The sequence below is a fragment of the Haemorhous mexicanus genome, chromosome 6 (genome assembly GCF_027477595.1).
Source record: "Haemorhous mexicanus isolate bHaeMex1 chromosome 6, bHaeMex1.pri, whole genome shotgun sequence".
Lineage (NCBI taxonomy): Eukaryota > Metazoa > Chordata > Aves > Passeriformes > Fringillidae > Haemorhous > Haemorhous mexicanus.
Window position 1 is genome coordinate 30,626,850 of NC_082346.1, and position 27,066 is coordinate 30,653,915.

General features: G+C 39.7%; 1 protein-coding gene across 11 annotated transcripts in view; it reads right to left on the minus strand.

Annotated features, from left to right (window-relative positions):
* Nucleotides 1-22,987, minus strand: part of PCNX1 (pecanex 1) — an 84,540-nt gene extending 61,553 nt beyond the window's left edge. For 3 of the 11 annotated variants that reach the window (XM_059849640.1, XM_059849641.1, XM_059849639.1), the window contains exons 1-7: nucleotides 22,702-22,986; nucleotides 14,680-14,888; nucleotides 8,649-8,754; nucleotides 8,412-8,450; nucleotides 5,978-6,023; nucleotides 5,043-5,132; nucleotides 1,676-3,376 (exon numbers count right to left, since the gene is read on the minus strand). In XM_059849640.1, coding sequence (XP_059705623.1) covers nucleotides 1,676-3,376; nucleotides 5,043-5,132; nucleotides 5,978-6,023; nucleotides 8,412-8,450; nucleotides 8,649-8,754; nucleotides 14,680-14,888; nucleotides 22,702-22,854 — 2,344 coding nt within the window. In that variant the 5' untranslated portion in view covers nucleotides 22,855-22,986. Of the gene's footprint in view, nucleotides 1-1,675; nucleotides 3,377-5,042; nucleotides 5,133-5,977; nucleotides 6,024-8,411; nucleotides 8,451-8,648; nucleotides 8,755-12,911; nucleotides 12,969-14,679; nucleotides 14,889-22,701 lie in introns of those variants that run through there. The other 8 variants (XM_059849646.1, XM_059849645.1, XM_059849647.1 and 5 more) reach the window with 7 other exon arrangements.
* Between the last annotated feature and the right edge of the window lie 4,079 nt (nucleotides 22,988-27,066).

The following is a 27,066-nucleotide window of genomic DNA, read 5'->3' on the forward strand; positions in this document are numbered from 1 at the left end:
CATCTGTCTTCCATTAATTCTTTCAGACTACTGACAAGTAGTAAGCACATACAAAGTCTGATGCGTTCTAAAACGTAAGCCATGTTAATCCTCCTTTGCACATAAAGGGAGAATCTTAATAGCTTTAAGCAGTAATAACACAAAACAGAATGAAGTCAAATTTGTGCTAAGGAAAGCATAGAGTCAAAATGGTAAATACATAAGGGAGACCTTTAATCAGTCATATTACTCTCAGTAGACATGAAGAGCTGTCACTTTAACAAGGCCTTAGGAAGAATGTGTGTTGTTTAGCTTCTATGGTTAGTGCTAGAAGAGTAACTTTGTTTTATTAAAGCTACTGCAAAAATCTGCTACTAGGAATACAGAGAAAGTAAAAAAATTTAAAAAAAAAACCAAATCTGCATACATTGGTAAAGTGAAGGCATATAAATAAATCTGAACTAATTGTAAACCAGTCAAAATTCATCAATAATCAATACACAGCTGAACTTCAGTGTGGCATGCTTTCTTTTACTCCCCAGAAATTAACTGCACTGATTTTTATAGCTGTTTTGTTAATATTGGGGGACACACAACAAAAACAACTCCACAAAAAACTCCAAACAAAACCAAAGCAAAAACCCCACTATCGGTCATAAGATCTTATCTCACTGTGGGCTGGAAATCTCAAGATTAATCACTATTTTTCATTCAGGCAGTCTACATAATAGGAACAGTCAAATTTACTATAATTTGTTAAAAATACCTGTCTTGATCTAAAACACAATCTTATGAAGGGTTTGTCCACCTAGAGTAAAGATCCAGATTATCTGGTAGGTATTGGCCTTTGAAAATTCCAGAAGTCAGACTGAGTTTATTAGCAACTTCATACCGTCCTGAAGATGTAAAAGACACTTATCTACCTTGGCACAAAAAGCCTTCCAGTTAAGGCAGCAAATATAATTAACCAAGAAAAGAAATAAACATTATTATAAGCAAAAAACAAAAAATATTAAGAGCTCAAAACTGTTTTTAAATGCCACTACTAATCTGTATTAATGACAGCTACTCCAGGTAGCTTATTGTTCACATTACACCAAGCAAAACAATAGTTTGGGAAAATAAGAGGAAACTACATTCCTCTCCAGCACTGGAAGGTTATTGTGTTCACATAATGAAGACAAAAAAAACCCCAAAAACCCAAAGTAAACAAGACTGTCTAGCCAGCAGCAGCAAGGCTGAGCAAAAATTAAATCCCTAGGAGAATTCAACTTAGGAACTAGACCATTGTAAGAATCCACAATTAAAGGCAGCATGGTAAGAGTTTGGGATTGGTTTTATTTCCTGATTCCACCCCAAGCCATGCCAGAGAAGCTGCAGTTGTTTGCATTACTCAGTATAATGGAGCAGGTTTGATCTGATCACAAATAATAGTTTTAAGATACAGCTCTAATTAATGAGGACTGCTGGTAACAAGCTCCTAACACCTCTACTTAGAGATTTTGTAAAACCTGTTTGGATTCAACAGACATTTCAGTAGATCTTTCAAGATATTACAAAGGAAATGCTTTTTCAGTTTTTCTGGGCAAGAGTGGAGAAACAGGGAAGATGCTTAAGTATAGTTTTAATTTAAGTCATAGGTACTAGACCCATTAACAAAATATGACAAGGTATTTCTGGTAGGTCATTTACTTACCTCCACTTGCTGATTCTTGCTCTTCCCCTTCAGGAAATGTAGCCTGGCTTGGTAAGCTATTCCTAGAACGAGTGACTGACTCTAAGTGTGAAGCCCTTCCCAACAGAGATAGCTCATCTAGCACCTCTCCTTCTTTGGCTTCCAAATCAGATTTTGAAGTGGTTAACTGTTTTATATTACCTGGTGCCATTAAACCATTTGGGTCATTTAAACAAGCTACAGTACCACTGTCCAGGCTTAACACTCTGGCACGATTCTTGGCACTGTTTGTGCTAGAAGTCCGTCGTGTAGATCTTTTTTTGCTAATTCCTTCAGAGCTTACGTGGGTTTTGTGAGCATTTTCAGAGTCTGTGCCCCCACGGTCTTTAGAAACGTATTTGGTCTTTAAAGCACTGTATTTTCCCTCAGGAGACTGGCATGAATGGGAAGTGGTGCTGGAAGAGCTATCACTGCTGAACTGGTGAGCTGACTGCATGCTTGATGTCCTGCTCAAGTCACTTTGATCACTGGAGTCCTCATCGTGACAAAACACAGCACTGTGAGGTTTAGTACCAGATACACCTCGGAAGGAAACATATTCCCTGTGCCGACTTGAATCAAAACTACTAGCCCGCTTTTTTCCTGTCCTTCTCCGGCTCGACTTGTGGGTAGAGGCTGTTCGATGTATCAAACTAGAAGATTTTGGTCTGACATCTCCTTCTTTTTGTTTTCCACTAGTTTCTTTAGCAGCTCTTGAATCTACTAACACAGCTAGTTTCTCACTCTGCTCATCTCTTTGTTCAGCAGCCTTCCCATGCGGCCTGTCAGCTTGTGTAGTCAATTCATTGGCATGTGGGTTCTTATTGGCCTCTTCTGAAGCAGAGGCACCAAGACCTTTCTGGTTGTGCATCTCATCAGATGCATTAGAACCCTTTACCTCTTGAACACCACCCAGAGGACTCACTTCCACAGCAGTCCTTTGGCTACTAGTCCTTTTGTCAGTAGTAGAACTACTGTCATCCTCTGAGTCGACACCACAGTCTTTTTTCTTATCATCCTTTTTCTCTTCTCTAGGAGACTCCTCCTCATGCTCTGACAATACACTTTCTATATGCGTTGAGCTAGTATGTTCACTTTTATAGCTACTGATGGTACTGTTGGTGTCACGATCAGTCCCGCTGCAGTAGCTTTCTGTTGAACCACTGCTTCTAGTACTCAGGCTTCTCAGACTGTCCATACTTTTGTCTGCTTTTAAGGATTTGCTCTTCCCACTCTTAGTCAATGGTTGAGGGCTGCTACTTTTCAGAATGTCATCTAATTGAAAAACTCCTGAAATGCAAGAGTTCTCCCCCAAAGACTCTCGGGATCCAGAAGGGGGTTTGGAAGCTTCTAACTCACTGACAGGATCTAGTCCTCGTTTTTGCTGATAGAGGGGGAAGTCATTTAGTGAAGCATCCGGAAAAGCAACAGCAGAGCTAGAAGTCCTTGGTACACCTCGAGGTCTGTGATCCTTCCTATAGGAGTGAGAATGCAGAGTTACCAGCGAAGCTACTTCTGTGTCACATGCACTGTTTTTAGACTGGTCCACAAGCTGGTTGTTCGAGAGGCACACTTTGTCACCGCTGTCCCTTGGCAAATCCTGTCCAGAGGACAATGAAGGTTGGATGGAGACAAATGAGTCGTTCGACACCAGACGAAAAAGCTTCCGATCAGTTGCCAAATCTGTTTGAGTACATATTTAAAAATAGTCAGGTACAATGTTCATGTAAGTCATATAACTTGCTTTAAAACTGTTTGTTTATATCAAACAAAGTAAATGAACTGAAAAATCCAATTGCAAGTACTATGAATTCGTCACATTACCACTTAAAAATATTCTGTAACATTTGGGCAAATCTGACAGGCCTTTTTTTAATAAAAAAAAGAAACCATCAACACCAGCTTATCCCTAGCAACTGATAAGACAAGGCAATTCTGACAAGTCTCCAACCTCGTCTATTGCTTATGTGTCTCAGACTTAGTATTTTTACATATCCCAAAGCTTCTCAATTATAAAAAGAGTACCCTGCCTTTCTTTTTGGTTCCTACATGCATTAAACAAACTTTAAAGCTATTAATGAAAACACAGTAAAGCCCACTAACTCTGAAGTCACCAAAAACCCAGCAAAAATCACCTTTCCTACCAGATACCGAGTAAATTCATTTAGCAAGGATGCAATCACTGTCAGAGGTCTTTTTGCACTATAATGAAAGTCCCTATGAAGTCACTGAGTTTTACTGCCTATTAAAAAAAAAAAAAAAAAAAAAAAGAGGTGCTCTTGCTGTTAAAGCAAATAATGAAGATTTACTGTTAGCTCTTGTTTAAAGCAATCATTCCTGTTACCCATCTCAAGCAGTCTCCCATAAAAGTGTCCATCTGCAGGCAGTACTAGAAGTCAGGCTACTTTCCCTTTTGCTACTGTCACTAAAACCAGCAGATTTGGAGGCCAAGTTGAGTTTCTACTGTTGTTAAATTCCTATAGAGTATATCTGAATGCATGTAGCTTAATAGACTTCACAGTTATATCACTCAGCTGAAAGTTACAGAACCCTGCTATTACAACAGCATGGCCACCTGTGATGCTCCAAACACACTTTTTACACTGAATCACACAGTAATGATTGAATTATCCATCTAATGGCCCTCATCACCCATTAGTGATTAGACTGGTAAAAATGAAAAATGGTATTCTCAGAGTTAACTTTCTCCTTATCACCAGCAAAATCAGCAAACATTTCCCTTTGGTTTTTATGCTCTGTTTTAGACTGAGCAGGTCTCTTCCTAACAATGAAGCTAAAACAAAAACTGTCCTGTTTTGTTTCAGAACACAAGCTAACAGTTTCTTTACATAGCAGAAAAAAAAAAAATGTCAAAAATTCACCAAGCTCTGATAACTTGCATCTTGGAAGCAGCCTATAGCTCTAAGAACATAGACCTCTGGATGGGGTTATTTACTTTATAGAAAAGCCCGCCACATTTACATTTATCTGTACTTGTAAGGAAAGCAAATTAATCTACAGTGAAGTCCATTAACCACAGGCCACCTGTTATCTAAAAGATACTGTCTAAAGAAATCTAAGTTAGCTATCTTTCAGCAGTGAGGTGACAGTAAATATTTATTACCTGATGGAAGGTGTCAGAACAAGGAACACACAGTCAAAGAATAAAGTTATAAGCATTCAAATTACACTTCTCAGAAGCTTGAGTAATTATGAAAGGAAACAAGGAACTACAAGACAGACTCTAAGAAAGGGTATCAATAAACTGCATTAATTTATTTAGCATATTAAGCAAAGAGTCTGTGGTAACAAAATACCATGTTTAAATATGGAGAAGAAGAAATTTTACCTTGTTCTTCACTCCCTTCTTTACATAGGCTAGAACTCTGGCCAAGACTCAAACTGATATCATCAGAGGTCTTGGCAGTGTCAGTATCACCTGCAAGTTTTAAGAAAAAAGAGTACTAGTGCTCAAAGTACTAACACATACACCTACATTCTTAATCGTCCTTAAAGACTGTTGCTTTTATTTCTTCATTCATACGTAAGTAACAATAGTTACATAATTAGAAAAACACAAGATTTCTTTTAGATACAAGTGTTGTCTGTGCTATCTCTACTATCTTCCACAGAACTCAGTGGCAATCAAGATTGGGTTTTTTTCCCCTTAAAGGTGTATCTATTGGAATATTTCTTTTTGCATGGTCGTCCATAAAAAAAGAGGGGTAGACTAAGAAAACACTTGTAATGGTCAGAAAAGCATGGAGAAAAAGAAAATCAAGGTGACAAAAACTCGCATTCAATTTTTTTTTTTTGCCTTATTATTGGCTGGATAAATTTACAAGAAAATACTCATAATATGCAAAATTGTTATATTTTCATCTTAGAGAAGTTCACAAGGGCTGGAAATTACTTCAGCTAACTGTCGAACAACAAGAAGCAATCAAGTCACTGATATGCAGTACCAGAAGGGTAATTGGTTGCACTGAACTCAAAATACTAGAAAGAAGTCTACCCCAACCAACCCCTTGGCTCTGCATTTTATAGGCAAATGGAAAACCTGTCATTACATGGGAAGTAGAATATGGGCTCCAGAATATTCTCTCATGTTTTGGTCATTTACATGTTCAAAGAAGACTTCCCCCAACTAGTAAATGCTGCATTTCACTCAAAAAAGAAAAAAAAGTCAAGATGACTAAGGTAGACAGTATTTGGAAACAACACAGTAAACAACAGTGATTTGAAGTGCTTCTGCAAGGTAATTTAAGCAACTAAAAATCTCACCTTTGATAGTTGCTGCTGTTCCCAGACGAGATAACCCAGATACAACCTAGAAACAGGAAATCATGTAAAAAGCTGTACACTTTCAGGAAATAAACAATTGTTATTTTCTATTACTCTAACACATGCATTTGCCTATACACATAGGAGAGGTTTTTAAAGGCACAAAAGCATCCAGCAGCAGAGTGCTGTAAAATTCTGACTATGTTTCCACTGCAAAGAGATGAAAAGTCATACAATTAGGCATCTAACTACATCACAGCACTATTCCACTCAAAAGCCAGTGTTCACTGCGACTTTACCATGCTGATTTTATAAAGTTTCTAATCTAGGAATTCTCCTTATATAATATGGCAACAAAGTACAAGTGCAGCGCTACAGTAATAACTGTCGTTGTGAAACTTAACATTTAACGGTAGGATTCTGGTTGTCTAAAATGCTTAAAGAAAACACAATCTTAGTATAAAACTTATCAATCTTAGTACAAAACTTAACTGTTCACAGTAAACACCAAGCTAAATCCCCAAACTGCTCCCATGTGAAAAGATACATATTTTTACAGTTAATTTCACATTCAATGGCAAAAAAGCAGGCAGGCTCATACAAAAAATTTCACCATTTAGGTTTGCAATCTATCTTTCTAAATATATCCTGTAATCCAGTGGAGATTACTTTGCAGAAATGCTAAAAAGAATTTGGTCTTACCTTCAATAACAATCAATACAACCTCTCAACTATAAATAGCATACAACAATGCAGGTGTTAGATAATTAAATCACTCAGAAATAAGATAGAGGAGGAGCACTCAAAGGCAAAATCTGAATCTATAATACATAAATATGATGGCCATTTGATTGATAGATGTATACTTACTGGGATGCTTTTAAAAAAGGCCTAGTTAAAATTACTCTGGGGAAAAGAGCAAAAATCTACTAGTTATATTCTGTAAGCACAACAATTTCAGGTAACCTGAAGATGCATGGAGATCCTACTCAGCCACAGCACAGAACAATGGCTTTATGTATAATCTGAAAAAGCAGCTAAGAGCTTGTTTAACACATCTTCTTCTCAACATTGTCACATGCACTTTTAGTTACTCATTTAGTCATGTTTCAACAGTTTTCCATTCAATAATATGCTTTGATGAAGGCTGTCACTGAATAAAAATGCACCATCACAGGAAAGCTATTTCACACAGAAAAACTGAACAGAACTCAGATGCTTACTGCTCATGTTCCCTTCTGATAGTGCACATTCAATCACAGAGGATCAGTGAATACTAATTTTCTTAGGACAAATACATTCTAAACACAATACTTTCTTTCACAGTAGCTTGAACTTCTTCACATGCTTTAACATTAAAACTGTTATGTTTGGAACATATTTTTTCCAAAGACCAGTCAAAGAACTAGTTTGGACATCATGTTTCTATCTTCCTACATGGACCATCGCTTCCTATTCCTTTGCACCAGCAAATGCCTTCTCTCTTGAAGGAAAATCTCTTAAGAGTATCTATGCTGCATAACTGAGCATGATTCAGATAAAACACCAACATTAGCATACCACTGCACTTCATTATCTACTGCTTGCTCAGAGAGCTAATTAGAAGAACATGATATTCCAATACCATGCCAAGGACTTCCATGTCACTTGAAGACAGGTTCTGTGTCTTTACCATGATGCTGCATTGCTCATTATCAACATAACTGTACAGCCTGACCAGTTCATCTACTTGTCCTCATGAAGGGTTGATAAAAACTAGCCACAATCAGCTAAATGCCACATGCCAAACAGAAGGAACAGCACATCCGACACTATGGAATTTGAACACATAAACCTAGTAGACATAATATGGAAACAGAGCAACTTCCCCAGTGAAATTCAAGGCAACTAGAGCATAATGAAGTTACATTAAAATGTAATAACGCAACGTTCTTCAGCACTTCCATCTGGCAGGACTCCCTATTTATTGCTTTCTTCCCAACCTTGCTGAACAATCAAGGAAGTGAAGATTTTGCAGAGGACATCCAAAAAATAAACAGTTTTAGTCTTTCCATTTCTAGCAGTTTATCTTTCTTTATGCTTTAGCAAACTAACTTTTTTGATCCCAAAATCTGACCTATCAGGAATAATAACCTGCAGAAAGCAATCCACAACTGCAAGAAATAATCAGCAGTAGAAATATTCTAAGATAATTTAACAGAAGCCTCCTCAAATACAGCATTTAAATTTACCAATTAAGCTTTAAATGGCAGAACAAACAAAAGTTAAAGAGGAAGGCAAAGTTAGAACACCAGCATGAAGATACAGCTTGAGCTACCCAAAGGGACAAGTGAATCCCACCACAGTGGGTTCTTTGTACTTAGCTCACCATGCTCTGAGAAATTTTGATTTCTTAAATCAGAAGAAAGCTAACTGAGGAAAAGAGAATACTTACTGATGGGACAGTAGGCTCCCTTTCAAAATCCAGCCACTCCTAAATTAAGTACAAGATGGGTTGAGAGCTACGCTCCTGGGAGAATGCAATGCCTTCCTAACAAAGCAGTTACATACAGAAAATTGTCTTATCTAATATAAATTACCCAAAACCCCCGCAAAATAATAGGAAGAGGTTATCTACGGACTGCGAAGCCAGCAATACTAAAGCAACAACAGTAGCAGCTTTAATTCTTACCTGGTTGTTTGGATCTATCCCAGCGTAAGAATTGCGTGAACTACAGCCAACAGGAGGAGTTGCTTCTCGTATGAACTCTGACATCTCAATCCCTCCACCAGGGTCACTGAGAGAAACATTAAAAAAAATTCAACACATTATCCCCACCAGTTAAACAAAATTTTGTCTATGTTAAGCACATATTCAAAACAAATTTTCCCTTTTCAAAATTCAGGGGCTCAAATATATCCCAATGTCTTGGATGAATACTGGCTGTTTGATACAGGAAGCTCAGTCTGAGCCAGAGCACTCCATACACTGTCATAGAAACTGCTGCCACAAGTCCGCCGTCACCAGCCAACACAAACGGTGAAGACTTAGGCCCTATAAGGCATTCCCCAAAATGCTGACATATTAAATTCTCCTTGTCTTTACGTGCACACATGCTACTTTTGGATCAGCTGTTCAACTATAACACCCAGAAATTCACCACTAGAAAAAAATACTACTCAGAACTCAGAGCATGAAAAGGACTCCTGGTCCTTTCCTTAGACTGAATCTGGGAGCAAAAGCAAGGATGGCTAATGAAGAAAGCCACATGTGAAAGCTTTTAAACAAGCAGAGATATACAGAGCCATAGTATTTCTCCCAGGGATGCAAACCACATCTTTCTACTCAAAAATAGCTTCCCTTCAGATACTTTACAGTCCCTACCAAGAAATATTTTGAGGTACAACATATATATCATTGCATCCTAGTGATTTCACCCTTTCAGGATTAATAACTATTGCTTTGAAAGTATTTTCTAGAGCAACAACATCAAGTTCTAATTCCACAAAATTCAGCTTGTCAAAGGCAAATATTTTATGAAACAAAACCAAAGTGGATTCATCCATTAGGACAATGGGGTCTGAAGTCATTTGAGGACTAGAGCACAAGGATCCAACCCAGCACTGATTGTTAATTGCAAAGAGGAAGCAGTTGAGGCACTCTTTTTCCTATCCCATTAAAGTTCTCTTCAAGCACCTTGATCCAGGAAGAGTCCTAAACAGAAGTATCTGCAGGGTAATTTGACACTGATCCTCTGTGCTTCTTCCCAGATACAAACAACATCTTCCCAACAATCAAATTCCAGCGTTTTTCTTAAAGTACTCATGCACAACGCTCGTCCAGTCAGACCAAATACACTAAAGACAAAGGCCCTCTGAAGAAGGGAACAGAAATGGACAGAAGCATGCAAGGCTTACTTAACAGACAACTAGTCTTATAGGAAAGTTTTACACAATAAGAACAATGCTAAATAGGGTGGCCTGCACAGGGCCAGGAATTGGAATCGATGATCCTGATGGGTCTCTTTCATCTCAGCATATTCTGTGATTGCAATAATTTCTGAAATACATGGACATCAATAAAGGATATTGTAAACAACCTGTCTGTACACTAAAGGACCTGACACATGATTCATCCTGCAGCATGACATGTTAAGTTGTTGTCATCTTGGAGAGGTGTAAAGGCACAACCTCAGGTATAACTAAACAATAAAAGAAGCACATGATTCTTCCTACATTAAAGGAGACAAAAAAAGGACAGTTTGAAGTTAGGAATATATTCCTTCAGTAAAAATAAGTTAACTTAAAAGACAAACAGCCATTAGCTAGCAGAAGAACTATGGTCCAACTCCAGCAAATAAAAAAAAGAAGTGAGAAGCCACCATTTTGTTACAGCTCAACAATGAGACAGGCATACTCTTGGAGATGGCTGTTTACAGAGGCCTCTCTGACCTAGTATTATCAATTATGCTAAGGCAGGTAAGGAAAATTAATTTTAAAAGAATCAGCATCAGCTTCAGCCAAAGCATTCCTACTGTAAGCATTTTAAGAATACATAAGGACATAACACGAATTTAAAGACTAAACTGAAAAATTCTCACAATGTTTAAGTTCAGTATACATTACAATGTCAACTGAAGATATAATAAAGAATGCCTTTCACAAAATGATGAAATTCCTTTCCTCTTTGAATAATTCATTGAGAAACACTGCATGTGATTAAAGTACATCCTATGAAGTAGAAAAATAAGTCATTGTAAATAAGCTTTCATGCACAGAACCAGGTAGTTAGCCAAAGAAGGCAGCAATTTTGTCTAAAACTGAACCATCAGATATCAGCATAAGCAACAACAAAATCCATCACCACCACTCTACTCACAGCTCCTATATTCTGTGATAGCACACACAAATGAATGAACAAAAGCTAGTAACAAACACCAACAAATAAAGTCTGTAGGAAGAAGCAGGAAACAGATTTCTAGAATTGACCACTGTACGCCTAAGTACCCGGACTTTTGCAACATCCAGAGTTCTTTAGGAGCTACTTGACACTAGTGCTGTGGCCAGGACTTCCTGATATGAAATTCTACAATCTGTTTCTTACAGTTTGCTGTCTTCATTCCTTAGGCAAGTGTTACACATTACAGTTTGCAAACAAAATAACTGCAGTGAAGTTACAACACAAATCAAGGAGACTGAAAAAATTACATCCAACAATAGAGACTGCTGTGAAAGAGACACTCGAAGATGATATAAAGCAAATTAAAAATTAAAACTACTATTTCGAAGTATTAGTAACTCTGAACAAAAATTACTATCTGCAGGTGTATCTCATCAGAATGTCATGAGATAAGCATGAAGAGACCATAAGTCTTCATGAATTCAAGTTTAAAATCTGACTTAGGCTGATTGACTACAGGAATCTGATATGCAGATCAGAACTTCAGGGGGTAATCAGAAATAAGTTACTTTGATTTCTGGATAAAGCAGAGGAAGAGTTTTATTATCTTCTTTTCAAAACCATTGTCTGTCCTTAATGTCTAATAAGAGTAGGGTAACTAGTCAGAAGGCTGCTGTCAAAATACATAAGAACCATGGCATGTACTGCAAGTGTTAGATCACCACAGATTCAAGTATTAAGAGAAACTTTCTTCCAAGCTTGAGTCACTAATGATAGTCAAAAATAAAAACTAACTCCAAACTCAAGAACATGTCTGCCAGCCACAGAAAACTGCAAGAAGAATAAATAGCAAAGGCAACAGTCCTGGAGAGTGATCACCTTTTTTAAATTGTATTTGCTCATATTTAAGTAGACTGTAAATATTTCAAAGATGCAACATTCTCCAGCTACTAACTTCACTTGGTAGAAGTACATGTGAAATTTATGTAGCATCATTATTACAGTTCCCCCATGCTGATGGAGATCAGGAACAGCAGTGTCATCGGATGAACACTTTATGATACTTTGAACCATAACAGCCACTGACAAGAAGCTATATGCTTATACCCAAAAGAAGGATTGACTTAAGTGTTTTAAATTATTTGTGCGGGTCCACTGATACCCAACAAAGATCATGCTTGCACTGCTTCTTCTATATTTCTATGAGATCAGGAGCCTGTATCCCCTCCACTTGCTTTCATGAAATCTCACACAAACATTACTATACTAACACCTGAAGTATGAAAACAACAGATCACATTCCTTTCTCCAAATTAAGACTTTCTTTCAAAAACATTAACTAGAGAATTTCAGCTTAAGAAAGAGGAAAGGAAAAAAATAAGGCATTTCTAAAGGAATGGTAAGTTGTTCTTTGCTTAAACATGCCGAAGCTTCATGGAGAGAAACCCCCATCCACAAACCACAATTAACTGAAGATAAATGAGCAGTTCAACCAAGACCACAAACGACAGCATATAATTTGTTAGATACCTGAAAGCACCACTTGGATGATAAACATCTTCAGAAAAAAAGAACAGCAGTTCTTAGAAGCTAAACAGAATCCTGAACACAACCACTGCTTAATCCTGCAAATAAATATACTAAGATTTGTATCTAAAGTGCTCTCCATGACTGTATATGTGGCAGGGTAAAAACTCAAGGGTGGCTTTGCCAACTATACTATATGCATATTTATACAGTATCACATGCTGTAGCCTAAGCTATCAAAACTAATATTCTGATTATGCAAATATTTTAGATAGAATCTCTGCTCAGATCTCCCCTATATCCACCTTGTACTAGGGGAGCAGAGTTAAAAAATCAGAAAACCCTTCACACACCGTTCTCTTCCCAGACTGGTTTGGGTTTTTATTAGTGTTCCAATTTAACTTACTAAGAAGGTTAAAGCTCAATATTTAAAACTCATTTTACATCCCATCTACTGGTTTGAATGCTACCCCAGAGTTCTTGTAAGCTTCCAGGCAAAGATTAGTGTATACTGTACATCCCACTTACCAAAAAGTAACTCCGTAATTTCTGCATTGACCTTGTTCCCAGTTCTAGTTAAGAGACCTGAAAGCGGGAACAAGGATCATATAAAAGTTAATGAAACTTTAGTTGGCAAGCAGGACACACAGCATTAAACTAACCTCTACTTCTGAGCTCACAATGCTTATAATGTAGTATCTCGTCCCATGTCAACTGCTCCCTAGACAAAACAGAACTGAAACATCCAGAAGTAATTCACAACACTAGCAGAAATTCCCTTACCAACTTTGGGCCCCTGTTTTGGAAGCAAAAGCTACATAGCAAAAACACCAAACAAAAAGAAAAACCCCACCAAAAACAACTCAGACAAAACACCTAGAGGTCACACCTAAAACATGCATTACCGAGGTTGCATGAGAAAGAACAAACCACTAGTTAACTTCCATGAATTTTATTAAACAGAGTAAGCATTAAGATACAATTAGGGAAGCAGTCTGCCAAAATACCTCAGTACAGTGTCGGTAAGGTATAGGGTGATCTAAACTGAGTCACAATTAAAATCAGCAGCTTCAGTTGCCAAACACATCATGGAAAACGGGTCAAGTTTATTAAAGATTGATACAAGAAGTTACTGTATATCAGCTTTAGAGGAATCTAAGACATTGTTTTTGCCAACAATACCTGAGGTGAGAGAAGACACACAAGAACCTACGACCATGAGAAGCTACCCCATATACAGACAGGAATGTCCTTTAAATTCTAGGCTTATCATTTTAAAGAGCAGCAGTTTAGCACTTCCTTTCTTTAAAAGCATCACAATAAACATACTCAAGAGGCTTCTTTCAAACCCGTTTCCTTAATAAGACACACAATCTTTTAAGAGTCAGGACAGCATACAAATCACCTCACTTTCAAAACTACTCATGGCTACTAGTACCGGAAACTCAAAGACAAGAGAAAGGTCAACTCTAAAAGCTAACAATTCAAGGTTGATTTATTTCACGCAGTTTAACTTTTAAGATGGTCTCAAATTATCTAAGGCAGGCAGAGGCTTTGATATTAGAGCTCATAACATCCACGGTCTGATCAAACTGGTTAAGCTCGCCTTGCTGATGAGTCATCTTTTACTCTTCTTTCTCCAAATAGTCTGGTCAGAGGCGGAAAACCTCTGGCATTGTTTTATGCTGGCTACAAAGGAGATCTCTGGAAAGGAATCATCCTCCTATTGACAGTATTTCAGAATCATTATCGTCATTACTGAGCAGAGCAATTATAGAATTTCCAAATTTACAGGATAGCATTCTCCTTGAAAAGACTATGACTGGAGTCAAGCATTGTATCCAACTCCTCGTTTTGCAACACTAAAATTGAAACCCAATCAGACACTCCTCCTGGTGAGGAAAGAATTAGCATGTAGTATGTGGTCTTTGACAGCTAGATTTTTAATAATACATCTACTACTGAAATTAGATTACTTGTACTAATTATGTTCATTAAACATTTAGTTGCCTAATCGGCTCACATTTCCCATGCTATTGTTTCCAGCATGTTCAATACTGCTCTTGAACTCCTCTGGGAGAGGAACTAGGAAATTATTGTGAATGCATAGTTTCAAACCTAACACATAAATAAGTCTACTTTTCAAGACAAGACTTAAAACCATCTTTTAGAACCACGGAGGTCTGTATCTATATTCCCTAGTGTTTAATCTCAATCACCATTCCAGTTACACAGCTGATGAAGACAGGACTGTTAGTCATTTGAAGCAGTATGCAAAATTCAGCAGACAACTTACCTGGGCCCATTGCTGTCTTTCCTCTTGGCTGAAACACTGCTTTGTTCTGTTTTTGCACCTCTGTCCATATGCTCACTGGCATTCCTCTCCACAATTTCTCCCTCATCCAGTGCCCTGTGCAAACGGTAATTCACCATCTTCAAAACGATAAAGAGAGCTGCTATCACTGGGCAGTAGACAGCTACTATCATCATGGAAGAAGGAAGAGCCTTTCAAAAAAAAGAGTAAGAAAAAATTAATGAACACAAAGTTGAATATCCATAAGAATACTCCCTAGATTTTAACTGTTTGTTTCAGGGAGAAAATACGATAATTCTGAAAGCTACACCACCTACAGCGAGTCTTCATGTTAAAAAATGTCAAAATGTCAAAAGTCTAGCAACACAGAAGAAAGAAACCGTTGCACTACCAAAGATACTAAATCACCACAGCATTGTACTAAATAAACTTGTTTGACTGAAGCTTGAGAACCAAGCTCGACCCTCACTCTCTCCTTCCAGGCTTTTGCAATGGAAGACCTAGACTAGGAAACGTAAGAGTTAGCATGTGTGAGACAAATATTTTTAATTGTTATGAGTAGAAAAAGAAGGGAAGATTTGAAGCACATGAAAAACCAACCAAGCATGGGGTGAGATCTTATTTCAGGGCTAGTACACAGCACCAAGTCCATTTCAGAAAAACTTGATGTGAGTTTGCCAGCATGGCTGGATGGGAGAAAACCTGCTTACATACCAAACATTGGTGTTTTGACTTCACTTGTCAGCTTCCAAGAGCTACTGCTGCATGACAAGACACTGATCAGTCACAGAAGCCAAACTGCTTCCTACTTGCGTACATGAAGAGGTTGCTCACATGTGTGACTCACACACTGCACAGCAGAACCCAACCTGCAAGACCACAGGCAGCAAAGATTTGTGCTAGATCATTGCACGCCCATGGAAAGGTAGCCAACACATGTTCTGAAAACCGTATGAAAGGCAGCCAGAAGCCACATTAAAAAAACCCCTCAGTCCTGAATGCAACATTTGAAACTCCACTCAAAGCTAAGAGTGGAATGCATGCAGCTCTTGCAGAGGTAAATAAGGCTTTTACAAATCAATCACTTCAGCAATAGGTATTGACAAAGTCCAGCCTGGCAGCTATTTAGGAGAAGTGTTTGAAGTACTGGTTAAAGTTCAGATTTCACTTTAATGCATTTTTCCTTCTAAAACACACTTTATTTGTGCTTTTAAATTTTGCCATTTCCCTAGGCAGTGATTAAACAAAATGAGATATTAAGTCTCAGTATTCATCCAAAAATTGGCCATTCCCTTTACAAAAGCAACAAAAGTTTAGGTTGTGAAGTATTTCACTGCATCACTATCCTTTACCCTGATCATGGTGTAATTTGAGATATACCTCCAAAATATAAAAATACACAGACATATGACAATCAGAATTAAACATCTGATATCCAGCTTGAACATTAACGCAGTAAATTAGCAGAACAAATGAGCTGTCTTTTTAGACCGCATGGCTGAAGGACAATTCCAGCTTATTTTCGTACCTCCCTTTAAAGACCATGGGAAGAGAAGAGTCATCATTGATTAAAAAAAAGGCCCAGGAACATCTTGCAGAGTCAAAACAATGCTCAGAGTAGAAGACAGCAATGCCTCTCTAACCAGCGCATAGAAACATTTTGAACCATTTAAAATTGACTGGCTGACAACATTGTTACATTGCATAATGTTACACTATCTCCTATCTAAAACTATTCCCGTGAATCTTAGAAGAATTTTAACACAGTAAAGGACTCAATATGGTCATAATGTGCTGAACAGAGAGGCCCTCCTTTTCCTTTTCTTTACTCATTTTCCCCTTTTGACTCTTCAAGACACCCATGGAACTCTGATCACCATGATGACTCCCTGTAACCTAGCTAGGTATTTCTCCAAAACAAGTCAAATCTGACAAGCATCATCAACACCTACCTTTTCCTCCAAAACAAGTTAAGCCAACACTGAATATAACATTTGAAGTAGGCCAGGCAAACTAAGCTGAAGTTTGCTAAGTCTCATTTTGTGTGCTGAGCTGGACATCATCATGATAAGCAGATATTCACTCACCAAGCACCAGCTAAGGAAGAGAAAGAGGAAACTAAGCTACTTAAAATCAGCATCAATAAGCAACCAGGATCCATAATGATATGGCATCCCTACTACCCCTGAAGCTGTGCTAGAATGGTTTCCTCAAGAACTGAGGTGCCTCTACCTCCAAAAACTTCAGAGTCAGTTCCCTGCAGGCAAGGGCGACCCTGTTAACTCTCGAAAAATGCATGAACTTCCTGTACCTGCTAGGCAGTCTGCTACCCCATCACACACAGCTTCAACTTTCCTCTCCTATATAATACCCAGTGTACAGAAGCCATTACCAGAAGAGCCAGACTAACACTAGATAACAAAAGCTAGAGTTACTCCATAAAAGACATGCCTGTACTTTTCTGTCTAGAGAGCTCATCAATTTCTCCCCTCTACTCTGTCGGCAGTGAGGTCACAGTATAGCCAGTTTATCTTGCAAAATCTACACACCCAGTTTTTTAAAGGAAAGCTTTAAGAATAAGCACCAAAAAAAAGTAAAACACCTCATGTAACTTACAGCAAACCTAAGAGAGAATTCAAACTTTTTCCTCACAACCTGTTTTCACAGTATTGCAGAAAAATTTTTAAAAAGCTAAGGTAACTGACTACCTTTCCTTCTTCATTTTTGTAGTAGGTCCTCATCTCAGAATAGGGTATATATTCTGGGAATAGAAGGCATTTCAGCTAGCTTAGTCTGCCATATGAACACACTTGACATTAAGTATCATGCTGTGGTGCAGCACTGCTACCCATGGTACCAGCAATTTGTCTGCAGCACAGCCTCAAGAGGAAATTTACTGCAGCCTAAGCTCAACCACTTGCAACTTCTGTTTTTCTAAGCCAAACTTAGAAGCATTCAACATAAATTTGGGGTCTTCTCCACACAAAACAAAGCAAGTTAGGTTACCATTTCCAACTGTGTTCAGCATTTTACCACATTTGAGGAGAGACATGTTTCTCACCAGCATCCCATGTGATACCACCTTCAAGACTGGAATACAAATCTATGTCATACAAATTTCCCTCTAGATTACATTTAAAATCAAAATAATTTCAAATACTAAAGCATTTTAATTGAGCCCAACACACTAAAACCAAGACAAGAGTTGTTACTAGACACCAGTTGGCCACAAGGCTACAGCTGCAACAGTATTTCACAGAACACCCATTTTTACCCACATTTCTACTCACTTGCATTAGCACCAAAAGAACATATACTCCACAGCAGTCATCACAACAGAAGTTCTTGTACAATATAAAGAACTATGCAGAACCATATGAAAACTATGTGCTTTTAATTATGTTCTGTTGAAAACTTTAGTTATCTAATGACTGAACAAACCCAACTATTAGATAAACTCCTACCCAAAATTATGTCTCTGAGTCTTGAAGGGAAGCTACGTAGCTCTCTCAAATATGGGGGACAGAGGGAAGGACATTGATTTTCTACCACCTTTCCCACAAGTTACTTTCCAAATTTAAATCTTTCAAGTCAACTTAACAAATGCAAGATATACATATGGACAAAGGTAAGATAGTTAAGGAGGACTATCTCTTCTGAAACCTCCTGGCTCTTAAATTAGCTCACTTGTATCATAACACACCTTTCCTAAAAGAGTAGGCAGAAAAAGGTTTAAACACTCCTAGATTCCAATAGTCAAAATAGAAAAGAAACCTCCCACTGTTACTATAGGGTATGAAACAACACAAGTGCACACACCGCTGCTCTCAAGGTGAAGAAAAGCGAAAGTTTATTTTCTGACTTTAACATTTATAGTTTTCTAAAAGTGCCACCTCTCCAATGACACTGGACAAACTAACAGTTTAATTAATTTCTCTTCTTCTATAAAAGAATGCAAAACAATCAGGTATTTACAGAAAGTGTGTAAAAAAGTTTACCACAAGAATGTAAACATCAGAAAGCTTAGAATATCTTAAATAACCAAGGTGACATCCCACCATCAGTTCCAGCACTAAAATACTTCCATTCGAACTACAGAAGGTCACTGTATCTCAAATGAATGTTTCCAGCACATATGTGCCAGGAACCAGAGGAACTTCATCGATCACAGGCTGTACAACATCCTTATGAAGAAACTAACACTATATGGATCCTACCTAATCTGATTACCTAACTTTAGCTAGACCCCATAGATGTAACAAAAATTCCAGATTATTTTCAAAAAAGAAATGCATTACTATGAGTGTTTTTAACAGCTAAGTCTTCAAAATCAAACCAGATTGCAGATCCCTACATAAAGATGTTATAACCTAAACATTAAAAAGTAAGTCATCTAGTAAAAAGACTTGAAACTACAAGTATTTTGAAAGCAGTGTTTTTTAGAAACAGTTTTACTAGAAAAGAGGAAGAATCAGCAAAACAACAGACATAGTTTTGTCCTTAATTCTTGTTTATGGACAGAGCCCTTAAGAACTGCCATTATCTGGAAGAAAGTTCAGTCACAAGTTATCTAGTTTTTGACCAAAACCTCAAAGCATACAACTGAAACTTGAGCAGCCAAGAGACTACAAGCGTCTTAGAACAATATGGCATAACAGGAATTGCTATCACAAATTGAATTTCAATTATTTAACATCTTAGTTTAAGAAACAGGACATATTTCAAAAACTTCAGTGGAAAAAACTTCCACGTGAAGCTACATTTATATGACCTACTTCTATAACTATGTACACAAGTCAGGAAATTAAGTGAACTGTTGACTAAACGAGCTCGACTTTGACAGACAAGTTCTGTAGGTACATGTGAGCCCATCACCCCAAGCAAGGTACAGTCCTGGCTCCTCTTCAGTCACTGGCAAAATTCCACAAGTGCCAGAGCCAAGACTTCACCCCCTCATGCACACGTGGTGGGGCTGAAACAGCATTCCGACTAGGGGAAGTGCTTTGGCAGCCTCCTCTCTTTCCCCTCCCCCCCATAACACTGATGCATCACATTGGCCTCTGCATTCAGGGTATTTTTTTCAACTACACCACTAGATTTTACAAAGTGATTGGACAGCTTCCCCATATAGAAAGCACATTTTCTTCTCCCAATTTCAACTCTGCATTAGAGTAAAAGCAGGGATCAGCTCTTACAATAGAAAGGCACATCAACAAGCACAGCTGAGCCAGTTACTGAATATAAGTACACAAACAGGATAGACTTAACTGGTCTAGAAAACAAAATTTTTGTACATGTACTGCCAAGCCACAAATGCAAGAATACAGATTCAAGCTGCTTCCCTAAAGCAGGCATATCTTACTCAAGACCTCAGTTCCTTCATTATTTACACATTTATTTTGCCACACTTCCAACAAGCACAGTTTAACTGTATACACAAGAAAAAGTATCCAGACTGGCAAAATAGGTACATTTAGGTATACACTGTACAGGATACAACACTCACTTGCACATGCTTAGGCTCAAAAGGCAGATGAGGGACCAAGGAAGAAAGGTTGGTTATTGAATTCTAATGTTAGCTTTTTCAAGTAGGTTTGTACCACACATTAAATCCATCAACCCTAACAGCACGGGCATACACATACAAAGGAACACACAGATTTATGGCATTACTTTCTGACCACAATCATTACCAGATTCCATTCTGAAAATACCAGAGCAACAAAACAAATGCACAGAAAAAAAGAAAGCAATGTTGGATGCACTAAACCAAGTCTTAAAGCAGTAAGTGCACCTAAATTCCCATATCCTAGTGCATTTTATTCCTGCTAGAGGTTAAATAACATTTGGGGGGAAAAAAGTGATTAGCCTACTGTTAAATGCATTGAGAGCCAGCATCAAGCAAAGTTCTTAGGGGATACTTTTGTCCTTGTTGCTACAAAACAACTTGGAAATAACTAGAGTTATTGTTGATCCAATGCATAAAAGCAATGCTATGATCTTGTAATTCTTTACATGGGGAAGTTTTTTAAGTAATATAAAACCTGTTAGCAGTCTTTCTATATACCTCGATTTTTTAAACACACAGGGTTGTCTGCCAGCAACAAGTCACTTGAAGCTAGCTTAGAAACTCCCTCCTACACACCAGTGAGCCATGCTCAGAATTCAGATTACAATTACCTAAGAGTTTTAAGCAAGTTCTGCTTATTTATGTATGTCCTACAGCAATGCAACACTTACTGCTTTTTATTCTGAAAAAGAGCTTAGGAGATGCTAAAGAGCTAAGATGACCAACAGTTCTGCCTGTTTAGTTTATGTCTAGACAACACTTAAACTGTAGAGGGTGGAAAGAGGGAAAACGGCCAAATATGATTCAATCTCCTTTAACTTGTGACTAATCTCCCTACTTATTCTCAGGGAAGTTGGCACTTGTTGCATCTTTAACTTGTCCAGAGCTATGAAGCAAGAGAATTTCTCTGACCTCAACAAAACCCAAAGCAGCTTGCTGCTGTCTTTTCCCTTTACAAAGGAAAAAGTGTTTCAGCAACACTGAAGTTTATCCCATTGTATGGGTAACTGAAGCTTACTTACTGCTTTAAGAGCAGCAGGAGACTCAAATGCTGGCCCAGATTTACCATTTGTCAATGTATTAAAAAAATTGTAAAGCTATATTTGAAACCAAAAGGTGTCTCCTCTTCCCATATTGTGCAGAACTTTCAATAGATACAGATTCATAGTTCTCATACAAAGTATCTGCTTAGTTAAAAGTTTTATCTAGCTGTTCTCATGTAACTTCAATTCTAAATGCAATTTGTGTCAGCCTTTAGTCTCCCTGCCAGCAGACCAGAAGTTTTCAAACAAAAAGCGTGAGAGCTGCCTTTTTCAAGACACTGTAATATGAATTAAAAACCTTAAAGTTTTTAACCTCCTTTTCCACACTAGCTATTTCTAAGTATGAAGTGTCTCATACTGCAACTTTACAAATTGCTTTTAAACAAAGCAAATGCCTGACCTCAGAGCTCTCAATTTCTGCAACTGCACTTGCATATGATTTTATCTCCAGCATTTAATTCACTACGTTTTCACAAGGCAGCATCTTCTTTAGGTTGTTACAGCATCTGGCAATCCTGCAAATGATGTTCTACCTCATATGCACAAAACTGGTCAAAACACACTATTATGATCACACTCTTTATTGAAAACCCAAAGTAAACTATTAGCATTTCATAAGTTAAATACAGCTTACACATGGAAAAAAACTACTGGCCAACAGGAAACCGCCCCCTTTTCTTGTATCTGATCACACCTCTCCTTTTTTTGCTCTCAAGTCCAAATGTCAATAAAGTTTCTAGGTTTAAAGGTTAGTATTTTAACAGCTTTGACTGAAGTCTCAGTTACAAAGATATATAGGGCAGGAATTCTCACAAACCAAGTACACTGAAATCTGGACACAAACAAAAAAGTTAGACGAACTTCTTGTCGATAACACACAATCCAGATACACTGCCAGCCAACACACCACACTACAGCCAAATAAAACTTTTAGGTTACGGAACCACGTCCCTCCACCAGACTCAAAAGTCAGAAACTGATACTGCTGCTAGCCAGAAACACTGGCTAAATCTGACAGTTCCTATAGAAACTGCTTTTTACTGACCTAGGAGGAGATCAGCAGAGGAAGCTGCTATTGGTATTTCCAATTTTGAAGGAAAGTAAACAGAAAAACGAAGGCAAAGCGCCAGCGCCTAGAGCCCCGCCGCGCCCCGATAGCGCCCACCCACAGATTCCCAGCAAAGAGTCGATGCTCCCGAAACGCCGCAGCCCCGATGGGGGGGTCCGGGCCCGCTCCCAGCGGAGGCGGCCCGGCCGCAGGGACCCGGGGCCGTTCCCGGGGCCGCGCCGCGGGCAGGGGGCGCGCGCGCGGCGGCCCCTCCCGGCCCTCCCCCCCACTCCGGGCCCGGCAAGGGCCGGCCGACCCCCGGCACAGGCCGGGGCTGCGCTCACCATGTACAGGGTGAAGGGGAAGCCGAGAAGGAAGAGCCACAGGTAGAGGTGCAGCGCGTTGACCCCCGCGCCCTGGTGCGGATCCTGGTACCAGCCGCCGCTCAGCGCCGCCCACACGCCCTGGCGCAGGATCTGCAGCACCTGGGAGCCCATGGCGGCCCCGCTCCGCCGCGCCGGCCCCGCTCTATCCGCCCTGCGAGCCCGGGCAGAGCCGCGCACCGCCCGCGCTCCGCGACAGCCGCAACCGCCGCCGCCGCCGCCCCAGCAACGCCGCCGCCATCTTATGTCCGGGCCCGGGCCGCCCGCCCGCCCCCGCGCCGCCGACGGACCGGCGGCCCTTGCGGCAGGGGACGCGCGCCGCCGCCGCCGCCGGGGGCAGCGCTGCGCCTGCGCGCGACCCGCCCGCGGCCCCGCCCCCGCCTGCCCGGCACAGCTGGCGCAGCGCCCCCTGGCGGCCCGGCTCGGCCCCGCGCGTGGGTCCCGCCCCCGGCGGCCCGCGGGGCTCCCGACTCAGCGGGTGCTGTGGGACGTGGAGACGCAGCTCTGGGAAAGGGCTTCTCCAGTTAGGTTTGGAAACACTCCGAGATCATCGAGTCCAAGCTGTGACCAAACAGCACCGTATCAACCACACCATGGCACTATCACATCCCGTCTTCCCTTGAAGTCCTCCAGGCGGTGGTGACTCCACCAGCGCCCTGGGCACACCATTGCAATGTCTAATCGCCCTTTCCGTGAAGAAACTCTTCCTGCTGCCCAACCTGTACCTAATTGCAGGCATTCGTGAAGAGGCACTTCAGCTGGGCTATGGCACTGCCCCTGACTCAGGCATGCCATCTCAGGGCTCACCTCTAAGGAGCCTGGTTCAAGGTCCTTTCCCCTCAAACCTCCTTTCTTCCCTTCTCCCAGGGCCTGGCTCCTAGCAAAATGCTGCATCCTCTCCTTGCAGCAGGGCAGGAGGAAATTTGTCCAGCATACACTCTTAAGGCTCCAAACCTACAGCAAGATAACAACCTCACCCCTTTTTGAGCTGCCCCACCTCCCCTTTACTCTCAATACATAGTGCTACCAAACCCCTGGCATGTCTATCCCCACCACAGGATTTGTTATAGGTTGCAACACTTGAAGAGCCAGAACCCTTAGGATTTACAGAGGGAAAACAACACAGCAGGCCATGGGTGCACCATGACTCTCTCATGGATTTAAATTTTGACTTCCACATTCACTTGTTTTTATAGGTCATCAGTTCTCATCAAGTGCTTGCTTTTCAAGCTTTCCCCTGAGACATGCACACCCCAAAAGTCACATGTTAACTAGAAAGGGACAGATTAGGGAAGGTGTTCAGACAGTGCTCTCAAGAAGGGACAAGAAGAGTCCTCTTCCTACAAATGCCATGGGATCCTAAGATGAGAAGGGGACTGGAACATCTCTCAAGGAAAGGCTGAGGGAGCTGGGCCTGTTCAGCCTCAAGACGAGATGACTGAGAGGGGAATTCATCATTGTGCACAAGTACCTGAAGGGAGAGTGTCAGAGAAAAGAGCCAGGCATTTCTCTGAGGTGCCAAGCAATAGGACAAGAGGCAGCAATGCACTGGAAGTTCCAGTGGAACATGAGACAGAACTTCTTTACTGTACAGGTCACCACACACTGGAACACATTGTCCAGAGAGGCTGCAGAGTCTCCCTGATAGGTGATATTCAAGATATGTCTGAATGAAATCCTCTGCTGTCGCTATCGAACACGAAAGAACCAGACGCACACCGCTGCTCCAAGGTGAAAAACAAAAAAAGGGAAGTTTATTTTCTGACTCCAACATTTATAGTTTTCCAAAAGTGACAGTGGATTGGAGGGTGACAGTGCCACCTCTCCAATGCCACTGGGCAAACCAACAGTCCATCAAGTCTCTCCTCCTCCATAAAGGAATGCAAAACAATGTGTTATCTCCAGACAGTGTGTGATAAAGTTCTCCACAAGGAGCTAAACATCAGAAGGCTTAGAAAATCCTAGAAAATCAGGGCGACACTCTGCCACATGCTTCAGGAGGTCCCTGATTGAGCAGGGAGGTTGGACCAGATGACCCACTATGAGGGTCTCTTCCAGCCTAACCCATTCTGTGACTCTGGGTCTCTACTGCAGACAAACTGCAGGAGTGAAATAACCCAAGCACTCAGCCGTGACTCATGATGAGCATGCATTTGGGCTGGTGTTTTCAAGAGGCTGCATTAATTCCTCAGTCTCCACTGTCTCCCTGACAGTTAGTGAGCCAATGGCAGCATTTGGCTATTCTTGGAAAACCAGAAGACAGAAGTTACTGACTCAAAGCAAATGTATTTGATCTATTTTTTGTTTCCCCAGTGAGAAAGTAGGGAGAAGGGATGGACACAAAGCCTCAAATACAATGGCTTTCTCCCCAGAATAAAATAATAAACCTTTTAGGATAGTGCATTTTCAAATACAAAACTGGGAGCAGTATTTTACAAAAGAGCATTTTTTCACTCTGTCAAACAGGATTGAGATATTAAAGGAAATAAAGATGGGGGAAGGGAAAAAAACCAACAGTGAAAAACTACAGAGGATTATCATGGATGAAGAGGGGAGATTCCCTTTATCCTTTTGCATTAAAGCCAAGCATGACAAGCCTCACCAGTTATAGTATGCTCAGAAAAAAAATAAAACTGTTTCAACTGCAATATTTGCCGAAATACTATTAAAAACTAAAATGATAAATACATTTGTTGAAAGATGTACTGGTTAGATTGTGTTATCCATACATATACTTTGATACTGTGATGATCAGGATTATGAAGTGTTAGTTCTTTCAGCAGCTGTTGTATCAATGTTACATAAAAGCTGTTCACCTTCACAAAGGGAGGCAAGAGGGATAACATTCATTAATAACATGTCTGAAGGCTACAGTAAATGCTTTAGAAACCTTTATGCTCCTGTTTAGGAGCCTTTGATTAAATTTAGATTAGCCTCAGCATCCTAGTAATGATTCATATTAAAGAGTGCCCCTGTGTAAGAGGCTGAATGCTGTGGAAGCTTTCAGCTGTTTACTCCTAGAAGTTGTTGGACCATGGGGCCAGCCATGATGTTATAAAAGCTTGGGGGGTATTGCATGGTGGGGGATGGGCGACATAGGGATGTGGAAGTTAAAAGCAAAAACTAAACAAAGGAAAGAAAACATAATTCAAACATGTATATATATATATATATATATATATATATTTACATCAAATACAAGTAAAATTATGGACTCAACCCTGATCCAAAACAGCAAAACCTATGTTCAAATGCTTGTCATCATGGGAGAGTCTAGTCTGCAACCAGTAAAATAAGGAAGAAATTATCACATATTTGAGAAGACAATTGAGATTTCATTGTTTAGCTATTTAAATACAGACAGACTGAAAACATTAGGACAGAAGGGGGGGGGGGGATGATAATATTTTTGAATCCATCCATGCCCAAAGGTTAAATTGATAACTAGTCCAGTTGTAGACATCATTAACAAAGCAAGAAAAAAAATTATTAGCTTTCATGGGGAAACAAACAATCAACACCTAGACAGAAAGTAACAGCAGTAGCTACAATCTGTGCATGCCAACGAATAAGGAGCTAATCATCTGCACTGTACTTCAGCCTTACAGTTTTTCTTCAGGATGGGTGCAGGAAAAATAGATTGCTCTAGAAAAAACACAGAGTGGGCATTAAATCAAGTGATTGAAGACCAACCAATGCATGCTATTGCAAGAAGAGGAAGTAATCCAAAACAGGAATAAAACACTGAAACTTGTCACAAAAATGATTCAACACATTGCTATTTCTAAGAGTAATATTGTGGCATGCTTTGCACCATTAGAAGTACATTAATCTCTCATCTTCTCATTCAGGGGAATGAGGTTCTACACTTTCCCTCCAGACATCTTTCACAGGATACCCAAAGTTATCTTTTTTAAATTAATTATCAAGCGAATTACTAAGTTTTATGAGAACATAACTTATAATTAGGACAAGAGGTGAAACAGAAAATTAAAAAGAATATTTTGCCTAAATTGGACAAAACTTATTAGCGGCCAGGAAAAAAGCTTATGACTTGGAAATTTTTATTACAGTAAAACATCACTGTATGATTCCAAGCTGTGAACAGCTAATAACATAGTCAGCAGAAAACAAGAAAAGTACTCTCTTTACAGATTTAAGGGCTAGCACTTGTCTCTGTGCTGGATCAAGTATTTATTCTCAGATGAAGACCGACAAACTAAACCTTGGTGGCTCACTACCAACTTTTATATATGTCTCCCTATTGATTCTTGACTTGGGATCTGTAATGAGGCAGCAGCATTTCAACCCCAGTTTTTGCCTCCT